This window comes from Talpa europaea, assembly GCF_964194135.1.
Source record: "Talpa europaea genome assembly, chromosome: 7".
NCBI classification, from domain to species: domain Eukaryota; kingdom Metazoa; phylum Chordata; class Mammalia; order Eulipotyphla; family Talpidae; genus Talpa; species Talpa europaea.
The window spans coordinates 21,777,030-21,800,000 of record NC_140074.1 but is presented as its reverse complement, the minus strand read 5'-3'; the positions used below and the strand labels follow the sequence as shown (position 1 = coordinate 21,800,000).

The 22,971-nt window shown below is 40.3% G+C and overlaps 1 protein-coding gene across 3 annotated transcripts in view; it reads right to left on the bottom strand.

Moving 5' to 3' along the window:
- Window positions 1-22,971, bottom strand: part of SLC24A2 (solute carrier family 24 member 2) — a gene marked incomplete at both ends in the record, with an annotated part of 240,254 nt that overhangs the window by 50,047 nt on the left and 167,236 nt on the right. For 2 of the 3 annotated variants that reach the window (XM_084239149.1, XM_084239147.1), the window contains one exon: window positions 10,644-10,694. The exons of the other annotated variant lie outside the window; for it this stretch is intronic. In XM_084239149.1, coding sequence (XP_084095275.1) covers window positions 10,644-10,694 — 51 coding nt within the window. The remainder of the gene's footprint in view (window positions 1-10,643; window positions 10,695-22,971) is intronic. 3 annotated transcript variants of the gene reach the window in all.

Here is a 22,971-nt window from a genome sequence, read left to right as displayed (position 1 = left end):
TACATGTGTGTGTGTGAGAGAGGTGCTTGGAGTGCCAAGGGTTGGAGAGAAAAGGATCAGAAGAGTGTTGCAAGTAACTCACCAGACTCTCTCCTTGGTTAACGCTCTGATAATATTCCAAAGCCTAATAGTGTTTACTGTTGGTGTTTGTCTATTTTGAGACTGCATTTAAAAAATCTCAAGTCCAGGCAGAATTGGAATTTCACTAGCTAAAAAACTTAAAGCAGGTATCAGATAGCAGGATATGGTGTTTCAGGAAAAGGGCCAATTTCATGACCTTAGCTGAGGCTGACTCTGTCTGCAAGCTAATGCACATTATCATTTTAGATCACTTGCTTTATTTTAGGAACTTACTATTTTCTGGACATTCTATCTTATATACACAGCTACAAATAGTTCACACAAAGAAATTCTCAAAGAGGTTTGTCTGATCTCAATTTTGGAGATCTGAGCCAGGTAGGGTCTGCCAGATAGGAAGTTTGAATGTCTTCTTGTTCCTATCCTTTGCACCCTGTGGATATCTAAGAGATAAATGAATAAAGAATCATGTTACTTAGGCAGCCTTCAGATCCCAACACTTACCAACATCTGGCCCCACTCCCATCTAATGGTCTCTTCAGAGTCAGTTTGTCAGCCTGGATCTTAGATATGTTTTTTGCAGATGGGTCATGATATTGTTTATTTGGGCAGAATTTTGATTTGTTCCTAGGACCTGGCAAATAGTAGATGCACAATAAATATGTGATGAATAGTTATTTCGACATATAAAAAAACAGAACTTAACAAAACAGGCCTTCCTATGATGAGTCACTATAATACCCACTTATTTATCTTGATGTAAAGTGAGAGATACTAGATTAGTCTAACAATTATTCAACAGCAACTAACTATTTCAAGTACAAACATCATCTTCTCTAATCTGAATTTCATGTGCCTGTGAATTGTTGGTTAATTTGAGTTCCTATTTTCTCTTTTTTTTAGAACCCTCAACCTTACCTTGTAATGTGGTGCCTATAAATCACATTTGAAATGTGGGTTTGCAAGAGAATTGCTGACACATGCAGAGAGTGTGACTGAAGGTTTAGTGTCCATGACAAACATGAGATGATTCCATTCACTTCTGATCTAATCAAAAAAGAGAAACTTACTCTGCTTAATTGAACATGCCAACTTCCTGGTATAACAGATTCCCACTTTTATTTATTTTTTTTAAAGAAAGGTTCCTGGGGGTGGGAAATTATGTTATAAATATTTAATAACAGTATTCAAGCTTGACCAATGCAGGCAACTTAACATTTTAAGCTCTAGGGATGTCAGAAATAAGCACAATTTGCCTTCTGCTGCCACTTAATACCTTCTCTATATACAATGTGACAAAATCTGCCTTTACTTGCCAGGTCCCATCTTTCTGCTTTTACTGCTGACACTTGAGATCATGAAAATAAGTTGCAATGAAATTTGAAAAGCTGGATGTATTCTAATTAGAAGACTTCCTTGGTCCTGGTTTTCAGGAAGACAGTAGATTTACCCACACAGCTGGTTTGGTCTCTTTGACAAATCTGATACTGTTACTAGCAGGTTCTTCTGGTTTTGCACACTCATTAGACTGCTGTCTTCCTAAGATCCAGCCCCAGGGAGATGCTTGCAAGAATACATCTCTAAAAAGGTGATGTGGTAAATAACAGGTGAGTCAAATACATTTGTTTCTAGGATAAGGCTGAGCATTAGAGAGTGCATCTGTTCACGTGCCCAAAAAAATCCTCTGGTTATGGAAAGTTGGACTGAATGAGTTAAACCATAAACCTGGAATGAATGAAACATAACATGGTATTGGAAATGGTGTCTGTGCACACTAGAGTCTCCCTGCTTTGGTAGCTGAATGGTAGAAAGTTAATTTGCTGTGTGATTCTCAGACTCTGCAGGGCTAGCCATGGTCTTGAGGCAAGAAGGGCACATGCAGCGGTGGAAATTGGAATGTCTGGGTAGGAGGACTTGCCTGTCATTTAACATAGAGAGGATGCAGACTGATCATAATTGCACCCTGGCTTTGACTCAACTTTGGTGAAAATTCAGGTTTCTAAACCAAGGAAATTAGAAGGTTTATAGGACATAATGGCTTATCTGCTTGGTAATGAACTCAGTTTGAATCTGTTCAAAGGAGTTATTTAAATTTGTAGTTTAAGGCTCTTTCATTCACTGTTAAGGGAACCATAAATCGGTCCCAATTCATTTGGAGGGCAATTTGGCAATGTTTTTTCAAAATCTGAAAGGTGTATATTTTTTGATCTGGCATTTCTCTGTCTAGGAATTTATTTTCTATGTGTTTATCTTCTACTATGCTTACTTTATGGGCAAAGAAGATGCTCATGTGGTAGTGTTGTAATAACTAGATAAATAAACCAAATATCCTAAGTGCTTACCAATAGATAACTGATTGAACCCACCATGGAAGACCACACAGTGGAATACTATGCATTTGCTAAAAAGAATAAGTAACCTAAAAGCGCTGATATGGAAGTATTTCCAAGGTATATTACTAAACAAAATCCAGGTATAGAACAGTGTGCAGAAAAAAAGAACATATTAAAAAGCTGATAAAAGAGGTTTACTCTAAGGAATGCGTGAAATCTGGACTTATGAAATCACTTATATTGTCTCTTCTTATGTAGTGTTTGCATTTTAGCCTATGTATGCATGTACTTTTTCATAATAGAAAGGAAGAGTAAAAATTAAATTTGTTCTTTAACATGTCTACTGTGCTTTCAGCTTGGATTTACAACAAAAATGAACACAGTTTTTATTCTCTGAAAGGTCTACTCTGCAGGAACTATCCTATGCATTATTTACTATATTTAATAACATTAAGAAAGAATTTGGCTGTAAACTGGATCCAATAATATAAAGCCTTTCATTTCAGACACTGGCCCAGGAACCTACCCATCACAATCGTGGTGGCAGCTTAACCAAAGGGCAAGAACATGTTTTCAGAAGGTTTAATCTTAAAAGCAGAATGCAAAGTCTGCCAACACATTAATAAAAGGCACAGGACAGAATCTTGACTTGGAACTGGAAGGGCTACCAAGGTGCTCATTACCGGAACACTCTTCTGATGGAGGCTTCCTTGGCTTCTCCACAGAAGGGGACACCTTCCTTCTCAGGTAAGCCATTGCATCTTTGGCCATGTCTGGAAGAAAGGTCTTTTGTGCTGCCCTGAACTCTCTCCCTCTGAATCGATGCAGGCTTATCTTCTTCCTAAACTACTCCACCCCTAGCTAGACTTAACGGGATTCCCCAAGGTTTCCTTTTCCTGGAAAGAAAAACCCTACTTTATCACTGCAAATTGCCCATGGAGCCAACCCCGAGAGAGAGGTTTCAGTCAAGGACTTCTAAAGTATTGTTAGGTTGCTCCTATTCCATGCGACACCTTTGTTCGCCTGGGCAGAGCCTCTGGGTCATCCATTACCACTCAGACCCTCATCTTTACGTGACTCTGAAAATCCCTGAGCTGACTCAATCTCCTGCCCCTACCATCAGTAAATCTATACCCTCAACCTCTTCTTTAAATATTCTCTTTGTTTTTCTGTGCCAAATGATACCTGATTTTTTTCCAAAGCCTGCCTTTCTCCCATAGCCCTACCCAGAGGCAGCTGCTCGTCTCTCTAAATGCTCCATCTCCCAACCCCCTTCCTCATTACTTCTGAGGCTTTCTCACCCCGTCTCTGAAGCATGGCCAATAAGCTCTGCCACCTTCACTACAACTAACTTCCTAGTCACCATCCCTCATTCCTGAAGTTATTAGAACCCAGCTCACTGTTTTTCTCTCATCACTCCCATCATTATCCTTGATAACTTCTCATTACTATCCCTGATAACTTCCCATTGGTGAGCCTGCAGTGCCCTAACCTACTCACCTCCAACTACTCTCTCCCCCAGCTCACGTCATCTACACAATCCTGCAGTTATATCCTAGATCTTGTCACCAGTAATAAATGTACCGCTTCCAAACTCCCTATTTGAAGCATCTCAATTTCTGTTCATCAGTTTTTGTCTTTCTACTACAATAATTCTTTGATCTTATTGGTCAAGTCATTGATACTATTCACCTTTTCACTGCCCTCCTTTGAAACATGTTCTTCACTTGGCTTTGGGGACACCATTCTCTCCTAGTTCTCTGCCCACCCCATACTCCTTTGCTAGGTCAGCTCCTTCTTCCTAGACTTTAAACTTTGGAGTCCCCAGAGTCAATCCCTGATCTCCTTTTCCTATCGATTAGTTAGGTTTTCTTTCTTTTTTTTTTTTAAGATTTTATTTATTTATACAAGAGCTGGGGTACAGGCCAGAGGCACGGGAGGGTGAGAGGATTCACCAGAGACAGAGCGGGGAACAGAACAGGCAGACAGACCAAAATACACTGCTGAGGGAACAGCAGGTGAGACAGGAGAGGTCTGCTGCGCCATGTGGGAATCTCCCTTGCTGGCTGGGAATCGAACCCATGCCACAAAGGCTGTGGACAGCTTCACAGCGCTGCGCTCAACCCGCTGCACCACTGGGAGGCCCGTAATTAGCTAGGTTTTCTTTTCTTTTTCTTTCTCTCTTTCACATTTTAAAAGAACAGGTTTATCAGGAAAAGTTGAAAGAAAAAAGGAGGCACCTGCATAGTCACAGGTGGGCAGGGGAGCTCTTACTTGCTAGGTTTTCTTATTCAGTTAAGTAGCTTTAAATGACATCTATAATTTATAACTCTCAAATTTACATCTAAGTAGCACTACCTCTCTCCTGTGCTCTAGACTCTACATTCATTGCTTTCTCCACATCTCCATTTGGATGTCTCACAGGCCTCTCAAATTTAACATGGACCCTTAATCTCCCTCAGCTTGCTCAGTTTGAAGTCTTCCCCATCAACATATAGTTGCACAAAAATATTTCTCAATTGTGGAGATTTAAGTTGCCTATCCAATCTCCTCTTTTCATTTCAGAGTGAAATAATGCCTACTTTACTGGGGATAGCAAATCAACCAGTTTTAACAAACTACATTTTCAAGCTTCCTTGAAACAAGGTGTAGCCATTTAACTAGGTTTTGGGTAGATTTTACTCAGAGGCTTCTAAAAGGAAGGCTCCTTAAGGAGATAAAACAGTTGGGGAAAAGAACTTTGGCTCTTCCTCCTTTCTGGAATATAGATTTGATGCCTGGAGCTCTAGTAGCAGTCATCTTGGGCCATGGAGTGCCTTGAGTTTGAAAGTCACATAGTAGGATGGTGGAGCAGAAGAAGGGATGGAACCTCGACCTTGGATTATTGTGGTGTGTCCATCTAGGCCAGGTCCAGCTTGCCTTTGGATAGCTTTTACTTGAGAATTTATTTTACTCAAGAGAGAAATAAATTTCCATTTGACTTAAGCTACTAAAATCTGGATTTTCTGCGCCATATAATAATAAGCATTGAACCTATGTTGCTTGGTATGTCAGTATAAATAACACAGTCTCATTCATTCAAGCAAGGATTAAAATATAATGTGAAGGCCACTGATAATATAATGGCCTGTTTAGTACTATATTTTTGGAGGATACATCTTGCGAAATGAAAAAAACTATTGGCAGTATCCAAAATTCATGTTCTCTTTGAAAAAGAAGTGGACTGTTTCATTGCAGTTAAGAACATCGAATGACTGGCTAGACTATGTGACCATAAGGTGCTTTTATTTCTTAGAAATAATGGGGGGTTTTCAAAACTCAGCCATGTGCCTAATTTAGGGCCCCATGCTTCATGTAAGGCCATATTCATTCTGTTGGTTGTTGTGAAACATAATCTTAATTTCATTAAAGTAATGGTGATTATTATTTTTGTCTTTGACAGCACAAGAACTTTTTTCCCCATATATATATATATATATATATATATATATATATTTTATTCCCCCATATATATTTTTTTCTCCTATATATATGAGGACAATTGACTTTTTAAAATAGTGGTGATGAAATTATTGTTATGCAAATGGCTTTTGTTAAGTAGCAATAAGTTTAGGCCAATAGAAAATAGGCAGCTCTCCCACACCTTTTTCTTTGCAACATACTAGTCAAACTTCTATGTGTCTACCGTATGTCTCTATGAATATGTGTCTCCAAAGAGCAAATTTTAGTAGTTCTGTATCCTGCCATTGGTGGAAAGACATCTTATTTTAACCCATCTGCTCCATTACACAAACTTGTTTTCTTTTGAAATGACTTTCTATATTTTCACTCAGAGTAATTTTAGTAAGGAAATCAAGTTCAATTTATTGAGGATTTCCCAGGCACTGAAAGGTAAAAAATTTGGGTATCTGTAGACAAGAAATAAATGATGGATCATTAACTTTAAGTCAAAACTGGAGGTTGCTCTTTCAAGAATATACAGTCTCATACCATGAGGGATAGAGTGATGGCTGTCCACATAGGGGGACCTGCAGTCACCACAAAAATGACTTCCAGGGAATTGATTTTTGTCTTGGAAACACCTTGTTACTGAAGGAAATATAGTCCTCGGGAGAAGGGCAGCTCACTAATCTGTCAGGTCTAGCAAAATGTCTCCAACAGAGCAGGTGCCCAGTTATTAATAAGTAAGCATATTATTAGCAGGTGGGTGATAAGATAGTTGTTATCTTGGGGAGCAGGAAGGAGGCAATGGAGATATTGCCTCTTCTGAGAAGCCTGTCTTCATTACCCAAAGTTAAGTGAGATGCCTTCCATGGGTCTCCCCAGCACCGCAGGTCTACCCCTATACTACTTATCTCTGTTTAGGTCCCCCACCAGAGCATGAATTCTTTTGGGGGGTCACCTTTAAACTGGCTGTGCACCAGTCTATTGTCTTGTGCTTACTGAGTGGAGTCATAAGTATGTGTTAGAGAAAGAATCAGAGGAGAAAATTCTGACTGGCTTTGGGAGGGTGAGGAGGTGGGTTGGGTGTGGCCCAAGAAGCTGCTCCAGTTTTGACTTAAGGGCTCCTGAAGACAAGGAAGGGAAGAAAAGGATTCTGAGGATAAGGCCATGCTTTGCCAAAATGTCATGATTTTTTTCCCAGAGTCTGAGAATAAGCTATTTTATTAAAATAAATTTTCATAACTCTTATTTTTATAACTCTTATTATAGTACTGTACATCAACTTGACCTCAATAAAAATAAACTTTTTATGGTAAAGTACTCAAGTAGGGGTTCATACATTAATCAATAGCTCATTGTTGCTTACTCTGCGATTCCTTTGTCTTTAGTCTGTGGTTCAAACTTTCCACAATCTGGTCTCCATCAAACCTTCCACCTACTCAACAGAGCACCAGGCAAAGAATGGTGTGCCTTATCCTTTCATTCCTTTCTCAGTCTGGAAAACCTGCACTTAACCATTCCTCATCCCCCAAACTCTCCATATTTACTGTACCTTGAGGGCCCAGTTCCAAAATCACTGTCTCCACAGACTCTGCCCCCCAGCTTAAAGCAATCTCTCCTTTTCATCTGACCTATCTCTTGAGCCCCTATGATACCTACCACTTTCTTCCCAGGGAATACTCTGCTTTATTTCTCCCTCTGGTCTCTAAGTTCCTTGGAGAAAATTGTCCACCTTTTAATCTTGCACTTCCCTCTAGCCCCGGGCAGAATGACTCCTACATTGGAGCTATGTACAATAATGAGTTGAACATGTGCAGGAAAATAATCTATGTTTAGGCAATCATCACTCAGTTCTTCCTAGGATATGGGGTGGCATATATAATCAATCTTTCCACTGATTCACTTTAGTGGAAACAAACCAGGCCTCATGCAAGTAGCTGACCTCACACAACACCCAGAGAATTCCCTGGGAAGAGTTACAATTAATGACTAGTCACATGGGAAAGAACAATAATGGGACTAGCTCAAGGGCTAGCCATGTTTCTAAAATTGTGAAAAGGAATGTTTAAATGCAGGGTGGTGTTTCCTGAAGGCTAGCTAGTCCACAGCTGTCGTTGCAACATCTTTGTCTTTATTACACTTGTTTAAGTTGTACAACATGGATGTGACATAAATCATAATTATTTTTTCAATGGGAAGGTAGAGGTGCTTGAGAGTTTGAAGAAGTCATTCATGGCTTGTGCCAGCTCTGAGATTACTGGACAGGCTGTGAATCTTCTCAATGGATTCACAGAAGTAGGTTTAAACCAGGCCTGGCTTGCCAAGGGAGGCAGCTGCTACAGGGTGTGATTTGAGATAGCTACACAGAGACCTCCTGTATCAAAGTATCCTTTGTATGAATGCCTGAGAAGGGTTGCTTTGTGTTTTGAAAATTAAAAAAAAAATCTTTTAGAGGTTCCTATTCCAGGTGATGAGTGCTAGCTTAACCGTCCTATAAGTGTCTCTATGGAAGAAAGGTTTCCCTGATCAAGAAGTCTCGGAACTGCTGCATCTGCCCTCCATCTTTACAGAGGACTATATGCTTCAGTGCTTAGTGGCATATGGAAGGCTCCAACAAGTCACACAGTAAAGAAACCTATTTAACTTAACTCAGAAACTCCCCTACTTATTTAACTATGAAATCAATCTTGCTTTCTTTTTCCTCCAGCTTGCTGCAAAATTCCTAGTGGCAACATGTGAAACTAGTCTCTCATAGAACACACATTGCTAAATGTGTTTAGTTGCTATTAGCTATCACTATAATGGGGGTAATTTTCAGCTAAGTATGGGGCACAAAGGGATATGCGTGAAGGGCTGGGAAAGTCAAGAGAAGGGTAAGAAATGTCAAAGGTGACCCATTAGGGTCCTCAAACAAAATTTCACAGTCCTGCAAAGGACCAGTCATGGTTCTTGTTGCAGACATGATTTTAACTTTTCTTGCCTGGACAGCACAATTGGTATCATCAGATTGGAATTGATGTTTTGCATCTTCATGTGGTCTTGAACTGTTTGGTGTAGGGGAGGGAGAGAAAGGGCGTGCCTGAACAGCCACATTTGCTTAGATGGATGTGGGAAGTGGACAGAAAGGAAGAGAGTAAGGAAGAAATGTGGCAAGTGGGGCAGCAGGAAGGCAGAAGCTGCCCTGGCAATAGGAAGCTAGGACAGGATGGAGTAAAGAGAGAAAGTAAAGGGTCAAGATAGATCAGGTAGAAGCTAACAAACCTACCACCCAGCCAGGAGAACAAAGCTAGGAACTAGGGAGCTGCCTGGAGGAGGGATCAAATTATGAAGTTTGTGAGTCCCCCAAAGCTTTGGCTTCTCAAAGCCAAGCACCAGTGAAATTTGAAGTGGTCAGAAGATGTGGAATAAGAATAACAGCTGGGCCAGGTGCCCTGCTTTAAGGTGTGACTTGCTCCTTCTATCCCCAGGGTGACAGGACACTTATTTCTCCTGGGCTTCTCACTGACCAAGAATCTGCATTTTCCCAAGTTGCTGGCAGGGTTCTGGGCTGCACCTGGGCGCATTGTGAGATCCTAATCATGGCCTGCTGCTTTAGGAAAAACCACAGAGTTAACGGAAAGCACAGGGATAGCAGCAGAGCAAGGCCCCAGTGCTGTGCAGAAGCCAAGTGGGCGGAGAAGGGGCTTCCTCTTACCAAGGACTCTCAGATGTTCCGCATCTTGCATGCAAAGCAACTAGGAGGAGAGCTCTGGCAAGCTAAGGCAACTTAGAAATACTGGAAGCTGCAAACAAGATATGCAACACATTTGGGAGTTTCTCTCATGTTGAAGGATACAGTTAACTGATTCCCCTTCTAGGATACCTTTAGATTTCTTGTCAAAAGCAGTTATAAATCATGTAAAAATTCCATATATTTTCATGACTTTGAAGTGTTTATTATTAAGAGGATGGGGGTATGTGCGGGGTGAGGTGGGGGGTAGGGCAACAGGACAACTCGGTTCCTTACAAGAATGCACACTTTTCAAATTGTTGCTCCACAGTGAACTTATTTCGGAGAAGTGGTTCTGACTGGCCAAGGTTATTCTCTGGGACAGTGCCTGGAATTTATTAGTAAATACATTTTAAAACAAAAGTCTGCCAGACTTCATTTACTCAGGGGAAATGATTAAAATGATCTGCCCAATCTCACAGAGCGTGGATCCAAATATATACAATCCTGCTGGCTGGAATAGGAGGTCCCAACATCTCAAAGTAATGCTTTTGGATGAGTCAACTGGGACCGTGGGAGCTGAGGACAGGAGCCTACAACCCTCTGCATCAGAAGTAGCAGGTTCTGCATCTAGGAGTTACTTCAGATGGCTTGTTCCTTTGTACAAATCAGAGTATCAGCAGAATGTATGCCCCTCCCCGCCGAAACTAAGGACGTATTAAAAGAAGACTGTTGGTTGTGTTTTTAAATGTTGTGAGCATGTGGAAGAAATTATGCTGTCACAGTAGGTCTGTGTTTGTGTTTGTGTTGCTGACACCATTTCTCGGAGTGCGTTACACAGCTGAGATGGTTTGGATCGTTTGAATGGAATAACATGATTACCCATGGTATTGCATGTCTCCGATTCCAAATAAACACGATGGCAAAAACTAGACAAAAAATGTGGAAATAATAATAAATCACACAATGTCACTGAAGTCATGCAAAGAAGAAAAAAAGATTTAAAAAAATGGGCAAGCAACAGACATCAAAAATGAAAAAAAAAAAGCCAATGCATACAATTCTAAAATCATTCTTACCTTCTTCAGTCATTGTGTCATAATATTTTAGTTTTCCATATGATCCAAGTTCTACAACATCACAGTAAAAGACACAAAGATAAGGAACGAGCTGTAATGCAAGAACTTTGTTTTTACACATTCTTAATTAATCAGATTCAGAGTTATACTGTCAAATTCCACAATCGTAACTATATAGAGATGTGCAAACATGGGCCATGTGGCAGACAGCTTTCACGGCCCATTTGCAGAAATCACTTAAAATATATTATTTCACTGGGGGTAGGATGTGCCCTGCATTACAGAATAGGACACAGTTATTTTAACATCTGACGAAACAGAATACTTGGCAAAGATAACTTCTCACCAGGTCTAGCCTAGCCCTGTGATTTTTTTTATAGAGGTGACACTCCAGAGAAAGGGCTGGCCAAGGACAATGCCCAGACTCAGGGAGGCTTGTGCAATGGGATTCCTTGTCATGGAGCTGTAGTTCCAGTTCGCTCCACAGCTCTTCTCCAACAGAACCACTTTCCTAGAGATGAAGGAAGGCTACCTAGGAAAACCAGAAATGAAAAAAACCAGGTTCTAAACTTCTCTTTCACTTCTTATCTTTTATTAATTAATTAATACCACGGGTGCAGCATGCTTGGAAGAGCTGTGAAAGGTGCAGCTTTCTCTGGGAGGAAAAGGGAGGCATAATTCCAGGGGAGACTGCCTGGTGCAGACAGGTGACAGAGTAGCCGCAGTACCCAGATCGAGGCATCCTCTGCTGCTGTGTAGAAGGCAGAGGACAGGGGTGTTCAGCAGCCCCCCTCTGTGTGCAGACCACCCAAGGACTCAGCTGGAAGGAAAACCACTGGCAGGAAGCGAGCTGTTCTGAGTCAGCTGGTGAGAGTGGCAGCTCGGGTTGAGTGAGAGAAGAGGTGGGGATGTACCATTTCTGTTTTTCTTACTTCACTTCTAAAATAGGAACTTTTATTCTTGTTCATATGAGAATTCCAGATTGTTTTCAGCAATATTGTGAGGAGGCTAAAAATATTTTTCTGTGGTCATAACAATGCTCTCCCAATAAACTTTAAGAAATTAATTAGACTTAAGAGAGATTCCTGGGATTCTGCAGAATGATTCCAGGGCCCATTAACATGGGCAGTCACCAGAAATTCACACATGACTCAACTAGTAATTGATGGGTTTTTAGTGCAGAATGAAGGATCTAGCTTAAAAGACATTATTCTTCTGTTTTATATTTGTATTACATGCCCTCTCTCTCTCTCTCTCTCCATATATATATATATTCCTTCCATACACCTAAAATTTTACCCTAAGCTATTTTAACACATTGATACAAAATTATGTCTTGAGGAGAAAAATCACCCCATTGTTATGCTCTCTGCAAAAACCTGCCTATTCTGGATTTTGTTAGGTACGTGATAAAGGATGCAAGCGCTTCAATGAGAAATTTGAATTTTATGTAACAAGAAAATAATTGTATGACTTCCAAGGATTACCTTTAGTGGAAAATAATTTTTTTCTGGTATTTTAAGAACAGTGGTCTCATGTGTATATATATATATGATGCTGCACAAGTTTGGAATTCTTAAAGAACTGAAATACCTTTATAAATATTAAATACTCTTTACATACGTAATATATGCATTTGTGTATGTGTATGACCTTGCAATACACTGATGAATTTTATTAGTCAACTAATTTTTTTGTAACCTCTATTTCTTACCTGGGGTAAGACAGTAGAAAAATCAGCTGGCGTTATTTGCTCAAGAATCAGAACACAGGAGGCTCTGTGTTTGCAAAGTTGGATAAAACCAAATTCTACACAGTGAAGACATACCATTACATTTTTATGGATGTCTTTTTTAGAGGCAACCTCTCTGTGTATACACACCTGCTTTCACATATCCATCCCAACTGTCAAACATCTGCTGGTGGCAGATGTGACTATTCTTTTCCTGATCTTTTGAGGAAACAGGTATGAAGAAATAAAATCATACTCCTTAATTATCCTTCTTTTACATAGTGGAGTTGAAACTATTCATGTCAAAACTCACATTCCTGCTGCTGTGGCAATGCCTAGGCTGCTTCTTAGCTGCTTCTGTGGATGATGAAAAGGACAGAGAGACAAGAACTGGACAGAACACACCAATAATGAGGCTAAATTCAAGATGGTGGAAGAGAAGGAATAGAGCAGCGGAAGGTGAATAATAATAGATGCTGTGGCAACTTAAAGCAGAGAGAGGGAAGAGAGGGAGGAAACACTATTTGCCTGGTGACATGAAGGGAACCATGTTTGTGGTAGACTAAAGGCAAAACAGAAAAGGATTAGAGAGAAATCTGCCTGCTAGGGTATAGTTTTTAACACGGATAGCACAGGCGGTGAGACAGTAAACTCCGCACTCCAATGCTGTGAGGTGGTCAGCTCAGCGTCCGGGGCAGAATCTCTAAGAGTCAGCTGCTCTATTCCCTAAGCTGGGCTTCAGAAGGTGCAAAAGGGGTCTGACATGACACCAAAACAAACGCAACACACACATGTAAGCCAGAGCACATCACGCACCTTACTGGCGTCCTACAGACCAGGGACACCTGATGGAAAGTAGCCGTGGCCACTGTGGCCTGAGAGGGTGTCAGAGGCATGAGTGAAAACTCACCTGCATGGGGACGTGGCCTCCAGTGAGCACACTCCCATAGAGAATAACCAAGGCTTGGCTAGCATCATTGGGTTAGGACTCAAACTGTGCCTAGTCCAGGTGGAGTTTCTTTGGCATAGGAAGGAGGGAGTGAGGGAGTTCAAGTGAGTGCTGTTTCACACTATCCAGAAGTGTCATTATGTCAACTGAGCAAGATGCAGCCAGATGGGAAGAGAGATGAATCACCAGGGAATACCATGGAGGATCCCACTTGGTGTCTTTTCTCTGTAATGTTTCTCTAAGACGTCTACATAGCTTAAGAAAAAACTCCAGATCCCAGTGCTTGGTGTGAGATGAGCCTGTAAGCCCATCATGAATGCTGCCCTTTGGGGGGGCCACACTTGCTCTTGTGCCACCTGCATGGCTGGGGCTACACACACCCAAGGACCCAGATCTCTAGCAGGGTTGAACCTTTCATCATTATTCTCTCAACATCCATCAGGTCTTGTCAGCAACACCCATATCTGACAGGTCAAGGGGAGGGTCATGTTTTCCATCTCAAAGAATTTGTGGATAAGAACTAGTATTTTGAGCTCCTCATTTCTTCCTTTCTTAAGAAGGGCCTGGACACAGACCTCTTCTTCCAACAGCAACTTTCTCAGTTTTACTTTTGAGGCCTTTGGCACTCTCAACTCCCTTTTTAGCCAATCTCTCCAGATAGAAGCATCAGGAAAATTATTTATCACATTTCAGGCCTCAAAATTCTGATGTATAAAACAGAAAATCAATGGAAGCATCTGTGCTGAGTTCATTTTCTTAGAAGGAAAAATAGAGGTAGGGAAATCAATGAAAACAAGCATTTATCACTTAAGTGTTGGCTTCTGGAAAAATATTATTACATTGCTTATTTTTTTTTTTTTAAACAAAGAACTGCTTTATTTTTGGTAATGGTTTGAACTACATGTGAATACCTAAAAATTAGGGCTTTATCAATACAGGTAGTTTCCTGGTAGGCTACCTATTACCTATCAAAGAGGTGTGTGTGGAGACTAGATTACATCATGCTTGTGGAAGGACTGTTTTCAGTAGGAATGGAAGTTAAGAACATGGACTTTGGAGTCAAGGGTATAGGTGTGAACCCAAGATCAGCAATTTATTAGTTGTGTGACTTTGAGCAAATTGTTCACCTTTCTGAGACTTGTTGTTTTCCACTGTAAAGGAGCTTAATTGTGTCAGTCTCAGAACGCAGTGGTATAGAGTAGATGAGATAATGACACCCATGAAGCAATCAATAATGGGCACTTTCACCAACAAAGCACCCTAAAAAAGAGTGAAAGATGGCTTTTTAAGATTTCTTCTTCTTTAAGAGATTATGGTGATGGTTCATGGGTGTCTTGGTGGTGGTAATTTTATGGGATTGCACCTGAGAGGAGAAATCAAACTTGGACAAAAATGAACACTTATGTAAAAATATATAAATAAATTTTTTAAAAAGGGAGAAGAGTGATGAAGAATCCGTGGGACATGGGGCAGAGCATTTAGAGAACCTGATATTTTACATAGGTCTGCTAAAACAAATGCAACATTATGTAGAGAGGATTTAGATAGATATTTGTTGTTGAACAACAGATATTCTCCTATGTCGGGGACAGTATTTAAAAGAAATCATTTAATCAGTCCTGCTCTTCTACTTTCAGATCTGTGGGGAATGTCAGAACATGGACCACGACCATGTGAGCAGGATGTGGAAGCAGACTCAGCCAGCCACTGTGTTCCAGCAGGGGACGTGGGCATGTTCCCTTCCAACATCTGCACCAAGCTTGCCCCTTCAACTAGGCTGTCCATATGTCAGAGGCAGATGTCTACCTAGCCGTCTTTAGATTCTTCCTAACAATCTAGAACAGTGCTTTTCTCATATCAGGCACTCTCCTTACATTTCCTAAATAAATTATGCAAATGTATGACTTCCAGATGACTGAGTTTAAAATGTTTTAGTTTGTCGAACTTCCCTGGACTTGCTGAAGTCAGGGAGGCAGTCTCTGTTGCTGAAATTTCTCCACTGTTGGTATTTTAAAATCACTGCTGGGCCTCCCCAGTGGCGCAGCGGTTGAGCGCTGGGTTGCGAAGCTGCCCGCGGCCTCTGCTGCGCCGGTTCGATCCCCGGCTGCTCCCCGGCCACCGGAGGAGGATCCCACATGGTGCGCAGACCTCTCCTGCCACCCGCTGCTCCCCTCAGCAGTGTACTTCAGTCCTTCTGCCTGCTCTGCTCCCCACTCTGGCTCTGGTGAATTCTCTCACCCTCCCGCGCTTCTGACTGTACCCAGTGCATGTATAAACAAAACAAACAAACATAATAAATAAATAAATAAAAATAAAAAACATGCCTCTATTAAAAAAAAAAAATAAATAAAATCACTGCTAAGGTTCAGAGTGTTTCTGTGTGAGACAGACAAGGCAGCTAATTCAAAGCTTGGCTCAACTACCTATGAACTGTGTGATCCTTCCTAAGCCTCCATCTCTTCTTCTGTCAACTGAGAAAAAGAGCAATAAGTACCTATTCTCAGGTGGGTTTTCAGAAAATTAGATGAGAGTCTATATACAAAGCACTATATTGGGGTGTCATGGACATTCTTAATAACTGGTACCCATTATCTCTGCCAAAAGTCCAACAGGAACATCTAGCTCATCAGCCCAGCAAGAGGTAGTTAAATTCCATTCAAACTGTGGGTGGGCACCAATGTCAATGTCTATACTTGACAAGTGCACATCAACAACCCCCCCAGACTTCTTAAACACAAGGAAGTTTGTCAAAAGAAAAATCTTCATTTTAGCAAAGGCTGTGCTGGCTAACTCCCAGAACCATGTTTTGCTGTGTTAACATTTTAGCCTGAAGGTATTTTTTTTTAATTCAAGAATTTGTTTTTATTATTGGGTAAAATAGTCTGTTTTGAAGTTTTGTGAATGGGTGGCATGGCCATTGAGTACTTATAATTTCCCATCCTACTCCCAATCCCACATAGCACTTTTACTTGCAGATCTATCCAATACTTAAAATTCTTGCAGAGAATCTTGCTGAGTAATCTTTTTCTTGTTTCCTCATGTGAAAGATTCTCATCAAAAAAACATGAATTCTAAGCTAAAAGATATTTTCTAATACAGTCCAATTTTAAGATTATTGTTTGATTTCACCTCAAAAAAGTCTGCATGGGCCATTAAAATTAATTACTTTCCATTAAAAGGATTTCTGTGGTCATTATTGTTTTATATCAAAGGCTCATGTCAATGCAAGTTATTTTTTTAACTTAAAAAAACTTTGAGATTGAGGTTAAATGAGGAAACAACCACGAATTCCCACTTCTTACTCAAGTCAGAAGGAAAGGAATATTTTAACTTTTAAATTCAAAATATCAGTCAAAAAAAGCTTTCAAAGTACTGACTCATTGCTTAAGATGCTGTGTGGGATTGACATTCATGTGTGAAACTTCCTTAAGAGGCTCTTAAGTTTGTACATGTCTGCCTGGGGACAGCTGCACCCAACATGCGGTGACACATATGTCATACGTGTTAACAGAGATGATTTCTCCCCATGTAGTTCTTTTTCACATCCTGCTCTTCCAAAACTATGCTAATGAGTACTTCTTTTTTTTCTATGAGATTAAAACCTCTCACTTAGGCTTGTGGAAGCAAGGTAAGAACTTTGTTAAGTGAAAAGAAAGGGCTGAACTTGTGGGAAATCCTCTGTCAGCTATTGAGTTTCAAATAGGATTTATGAACATACTCATGTGGCTACCTCTCAGAAATTTATCACCTGATTTTCTATTTTCATGCCCTGTGACTCTAGCCCCTTCATGAAAAACTCTCTGTTTTTGAGCTTCCTGGACATCCAGGTGCACAGGCTTGTTTTTTGCTGCCATTTTTGTCTCCCTCACTCTCCACAAGTACTTTCTTGTTGATGTCCATCTGCTGATAATTTTCTGAGGCCCCAGCCCCTGGGAAGTATGGATGCCACATTTGCAGCACAATGAGCAATCAGCAAGATCCAGCATCCTGGAGCATGCTATGCCTGTTACATGGCGGGTATTCTTATAAATCACCAGTGGAACCAACGCCTGGGAATTTCAGTGAGAGAGAATGCAGATACAGTGTTGACAGAGCTTCTGATTAAGGAAAGCCAGATATTTGGAATTTTGTGAAAATTTCTGATTTTTTAAATATTGGCAACCAATTCCAAATTAAAAAACAAAGCATTCGAGGAATATTTGGTTCATCAATGTAACCTTTGCTTTGAAATCAGATTGTATAACTATTTGTTAAATAAGTGAATGAGAGCAACTAGACTGATGGAATTGGGTAGTGTTCTTGTTAGGCAATACTTATGCAGAAGGTCAAGTACTCCGGTTCACTTTCTTGTCTTCTCAAAGATTATATCTCTCAGATGTTGTAGGTGGACCGTAGTGTGCTCATCTCTGACTTAGGGACAGGCTGAGACTCATGATCTCAAGTTCCTCTGGGACCACAAAAGTGGAGTCCATGTCAGGCTGACTCAGCTGAGATGACCCCAGGACTAACTCTTCATGCATGTTCTTGCCGAGCTGGTTTGGCCATCATACAAACTAAGAGTAGTTTTATTTTCATTTGTTTTAAATTTTATTTGGGGAAAGGAATGGACATTTCCCTCAGGTATAACTTTCCAATTATTTTTCAGGGAAGTATCTAGACTATAGAAAATACAGGGGAAGGTTATGAAAGGCAGGTTAGGATCACAGAGGCAGGTGCCATATAATTATATGGGAATTATTATCTCTGCACAGTGAATAATTATGTGTGGCCATTATTGTGGATCATCCAGATGGTTCATAATAAAATGCCCAAGCAAGTCCCCAGATACTCTGACTTCTTACAAATTTGTCACCTAATTTGTAGCATTGCTTCTCTGTGGTGTTGCTTAGCAATATCAATGGTTACTGATTTCTGTCCTGTGAGGAGCTGACTCAGGCCATATTTCACTGTAATTTACATGCTTTCAATGTTCAAGCAAGAAAAATGGAACCTGGATGTGCTGTTCTGCTGCTTTCCCTTTGAGGTGGGCTGGGAAGGGGAAAATGCAGGCTAGAGCAAGCAGGTTTCTGGAAAGAATTTTTATTTTTATTTTTTTTAATAATAAATTTTATTTTTATATTCCCCATACAATTGCAACCCCCCCATTCTGACCCCAATTCCTCCCCTCCCACCCCCCACCCCTTAAATAGTGTCTCTGGTTTTTTGTTGATTTTGATTTTCACTTTCTTATAGTTATTCATTTTCCTGGTCCCTTATTTAAGTTTTCTAGATTCCTGCTATGAGTGAGACCATCCGGTATTTTTCTTTTTCTTGGAAAGAATTTTTAAAGAACAACAATGAGCGAGCTAGAACAGCATCATCCCCAATATGGAGTGATGAAAAAAAAATGTCCTGGATTTTATGAGTATCTTTTATTTTTTAATTTTTTTAAAACATTCTTTTTTTTTTATAGAGGCATGTTTTATTTATTTGTTTGTTTGTTTGTTTTTGTTTATACATGCACTGGGTACAGTCAGAAGCGCGGGAGGGTGAGAGAATTCACCAGAGCCAGAGGGGGGAGCAGAGCAGGCAGAAGGACCGAAGTACACTGCTGAGGGGAGCAGCGGGCGGCAGGAGAGGTCTGTGCGCCATGTGGGACCCTCCTCCGGTGGCCGGGGAACAGCCGGGGATCGAACTGGCGCCGCAGAGGCCTCAGGCAGTTTCGCAACCCAGCGCTCAACCGCTGCACCACTGGGGAGGCCCGAGTATCTTTTAGATTGAATAATTAAAAACAACAACAGGGCCTCCCCGGCGGTGCAGCAGTTGAGCACTGGGTTGCGAAGCTGCCAGCAGCCTCTTCAGCGCCAGTTTGATCCCCCACCACCGGCGAGGGTCCCACATGGTGCACAGACCTCTCCTGCCACCCACTGTTCCCCTCAGCAGTGTATTTCGTCAGTCTGCCTGCTCTGCTCCCCGCTCTGGCTCTGGTGAATTCTCTCACCCTCCCGCGCTTCTGACTGCACCCAGTGCTTGTGTAAATAAATAAATAAATAAATAAATAAATAAATAAATAAATAAATTAATTAATAAATCTTTAAAAAAATAATAAAATAAAAACAATAACAATGTTAAGATACTTTTGTCAGAAGGTTTTTTTTCTTTTTCCCAAAAGAATGGTGAAAAGCAAGTGGTGACATAGCATGATAACTGGAATATTTGTAGTTTGGAGCTCAACAGACCTTGGGTGGACCGCTGGCTCTGATACTTACAGGTCGTGAGACCCCAGGCAGGTTACTTAACTCTTTTGACACTCACTTCCCACATCAATGTAAATGGGAACAATAGTTTCATAGGGTTGTGGGGAGAAAGGTCACATAACACATAGTTGGCACATTAAATATACTGTAGGTGTTATTGGGACTTTAAAGCATCTACTGATTTTCCTTCAAATAAATCATAATATATGCTTCAAATAAACACCTATAAATAGTATTCTGATCTTCACAAAATAAGAGTTAATTTGGTTGATATTAGGAGACCGTAACACCATAATGTTGAATAGGATCTTGTAGCATAGCATAGGTTTTGGAGTCAATAGATATAGGTTCAGAATTCACTTCTTACTAGTTGTGTGACTTTGCAGTATATATTCAGTCTTGCAAAGTCTTTGTTTCCTCAACTGTAAAATGGGGTTAATTCTAGAACTCCCTTACTATGTTGTTGTCAGAGGTTTTATGGGATGGACAGAGCATTGAAAGTGTTCATATGGGAAGCATCATTCTATGACTGGACCAAAGCCCAGTGAGTGATAGGTGCCCAGGCTAATATAGTAAGTCACAGTAGGTGATCACACAAAATTGGAAACTTTTTCTAATGTTCTTTCACACATTTATATTGGAGGAGCAACAGATTAAAGAATAAGAATGACAAAAATAATGGTCATTTAGGTCATGCCAAAGGCAGTCTATGACCATCATAGACCAGACATCAGGTATTATTTAAAGAATGTACAACTTAGGAAAGTAGATAATATAAAGATCTTCAAGTTTTAATTTTCAAAGTTCAAAAGGGACTCCAGCTGTTTGGAAAATGATATTGTCCAGTGATTAAGAAGAATTCTGAGATTCAAAAAAATCTGGATTTGAATTGGTTCTATCAATTACTTCTGAGTCTTGTGCAAATTATTTAACTACTCTAATTTTCAGTGATCTTATATGTAAAATGCTTATAACAGAAGTTCACCTTCTATAGGATTGAATTAAAAATTAAATGGGTCAATTTATATAAACTGCTTAGCACAGTGTTTGGCACAGAGTATTTAATAAATGTTAGTTATTTCTGTTATTGTCATTACTACTGCCTCTGTGCTCCAATTCAGGACTCTGCCTGAATATTCAATTTTTTTCTGGTATTTTCCTTTCCAGTTGGAGTTTCAGGGGAGAAAATAATATTGTTGAAGGTAATGAAATAATATGGTTTAAACTGTAAAGAACATGTAATATCAGATACCATGCATGTGACATTTGAAATTTATTTGTTATTTCAGAAAATCTATTTGAGCTCTTCTAATAGAAAGGTTCTACTACATCTTCTTAACAAATTTTTATGTAATTAGGAGATTAGGAAGCTAACATTTTCACTAGTGACATCTCTAAATGTCTTGGATACATTTTTGCATCTCTGTAAATTGGAAAGACTGTCTACAAAAGGTACTTTCTGATTAGTTTTACTGGATTTGGAAGCAGAAGCGATACAAAAACATTTACTACTCAGTCTTATTTTTTTTTCTTAAAGATTTATTTATTTATGTATACAAGAACTGGGGTACAGGTGTGGGGAGTGAGAGGATTCATCAGAGACAGAGTGGGGAGCAGAACAGACAGATTGACTAAAGCACACTGCTGAAGAGAGCAGCGGATGAGACAGGAGGGGTCTGCTGCACCATGTGGGTAGCTCCCTGGTGGGGGATCGAATTCATGCTGCAGTGGCTGTGAACAGCTTCATAGGTTGCGTCTTAACCCCTGGCACCACCAGGGAGGCCCTACTCAGTCTTAAAGTGGAAAAACATTCCATTCTCTTCTTCTGATGCCTCCTTTTATTGAAAGGACTCACAAGGCTACATGTCTAGACAAGCCCACCAGTTTTTTCCACAGAAATGTGAATGTCATCATATGACATGTGACTAAGATCTTAGCACAGGGACTAAAGTGATGCTTATGCTTCCATGGCCCACCATTCATGAAGGGCTATCAATTCCATCCCTAAATAGCCTCACTTCTATTTTGTTCTATTCCCACTGACCCTTAATCTGAAGCCTTGACAAGGCTACTGCAATAGTTTTATTTGAACTTTTGTTCCCCTAACCTGCTGTCTACTCCTGCACTTTTCATCTGTCTTCACATGGCTAGCAGGATAAGCCGTTTGAAACACAAAACAAAAATACAACACATCTAAATTCCATAATGCTATCTTTTCAGTTGGGCTTTTATTAGGCCTCTGATATATTTAATACTTCAGAACCCAATTTTGAGGTTACCCCTTGCAAGCAGCATTCCTGTATGCCCTCCTACTCCCCACCCCAACTCCAGTGAAAGTCACTTCCTCCTCTGTCTATGTTCCAGGTATATACACACTTCTGTTCCATGCTCATCAAACACTTGCTTTCTGGTCTTTAGGGCAGAATCGTCATATTTTGGAATCAGAATCATCATGTTCATTTTGTTAATTACAGCACCCAGCAGAGCTCCTGGCATTCTGTAAGTGTTTAAATGTTGCTGGGCTGAATTAAATGCCTATTTAATAGTGCTGCGTTAATCTTCCTCAGCCTAGCTGCCTTCAATACTATGTCTATGAGTCCTTGCTCTGTAGTTTTCTAACTCTGCAACTTCAACTACCCTGTCTTCAGTTTCTCTACAGGGGATGAAGCCTGTGAAAGGCAAAGGTATATGGCTTCAACTCTTGGATCCCTCTTCATTATGTAAGGTAGGTGGATTTATATCAACATTTTCCATCAAGAGGGTTCTCAACACACAAAAGACAAAATGGCAGGAAGATCTTAGAAATGAAGATGACAAAACACCGGTATACAGAATGGATGCATGCTGGCTAGAGAAGAACTTGGATGTTCTCCTGGACCCCAATTTGTGGCCTGGGTGAATTCTGTGGTTTCTTCCCAGGCAGAGAGAACTGGTGCTAAATTATTGGCAGCCATTGGGTCAGCACAGCTGAGTTTCTACCCTTGGATGAACTGAGCATTAAACAACATCAAAAAAGCATACAATAAAGTGACCCAGGGAGGAGAAGAGAAACACTCAAATGAAAAACAAAAACTCAAATAACCAAAGCTTTCCTGACTAAAAAGGAGAATGGAGGTATCATACTCCCTGATTTCAAACTATGCTACAAAGTATGATACTGGAAACAAAACAGGCACAGAGACCAATGGAATTAAATAGAAAACCCAGAAATAAACCCATATATATATGGGCAATCTTTGACAAAGGAGCAAAGAATATGCAGTGGAACAAGGACAGTTTGTTCAATAAATGATGCTGGGAAAACTGGACTGCTATTTGCAAAAGAATGAAGCTGTGCTACTACCTCACACCATGCACAAAAACCAACTCAAAATGGATAAAAGACCTGAATATAAGACCCGAAACCACAAA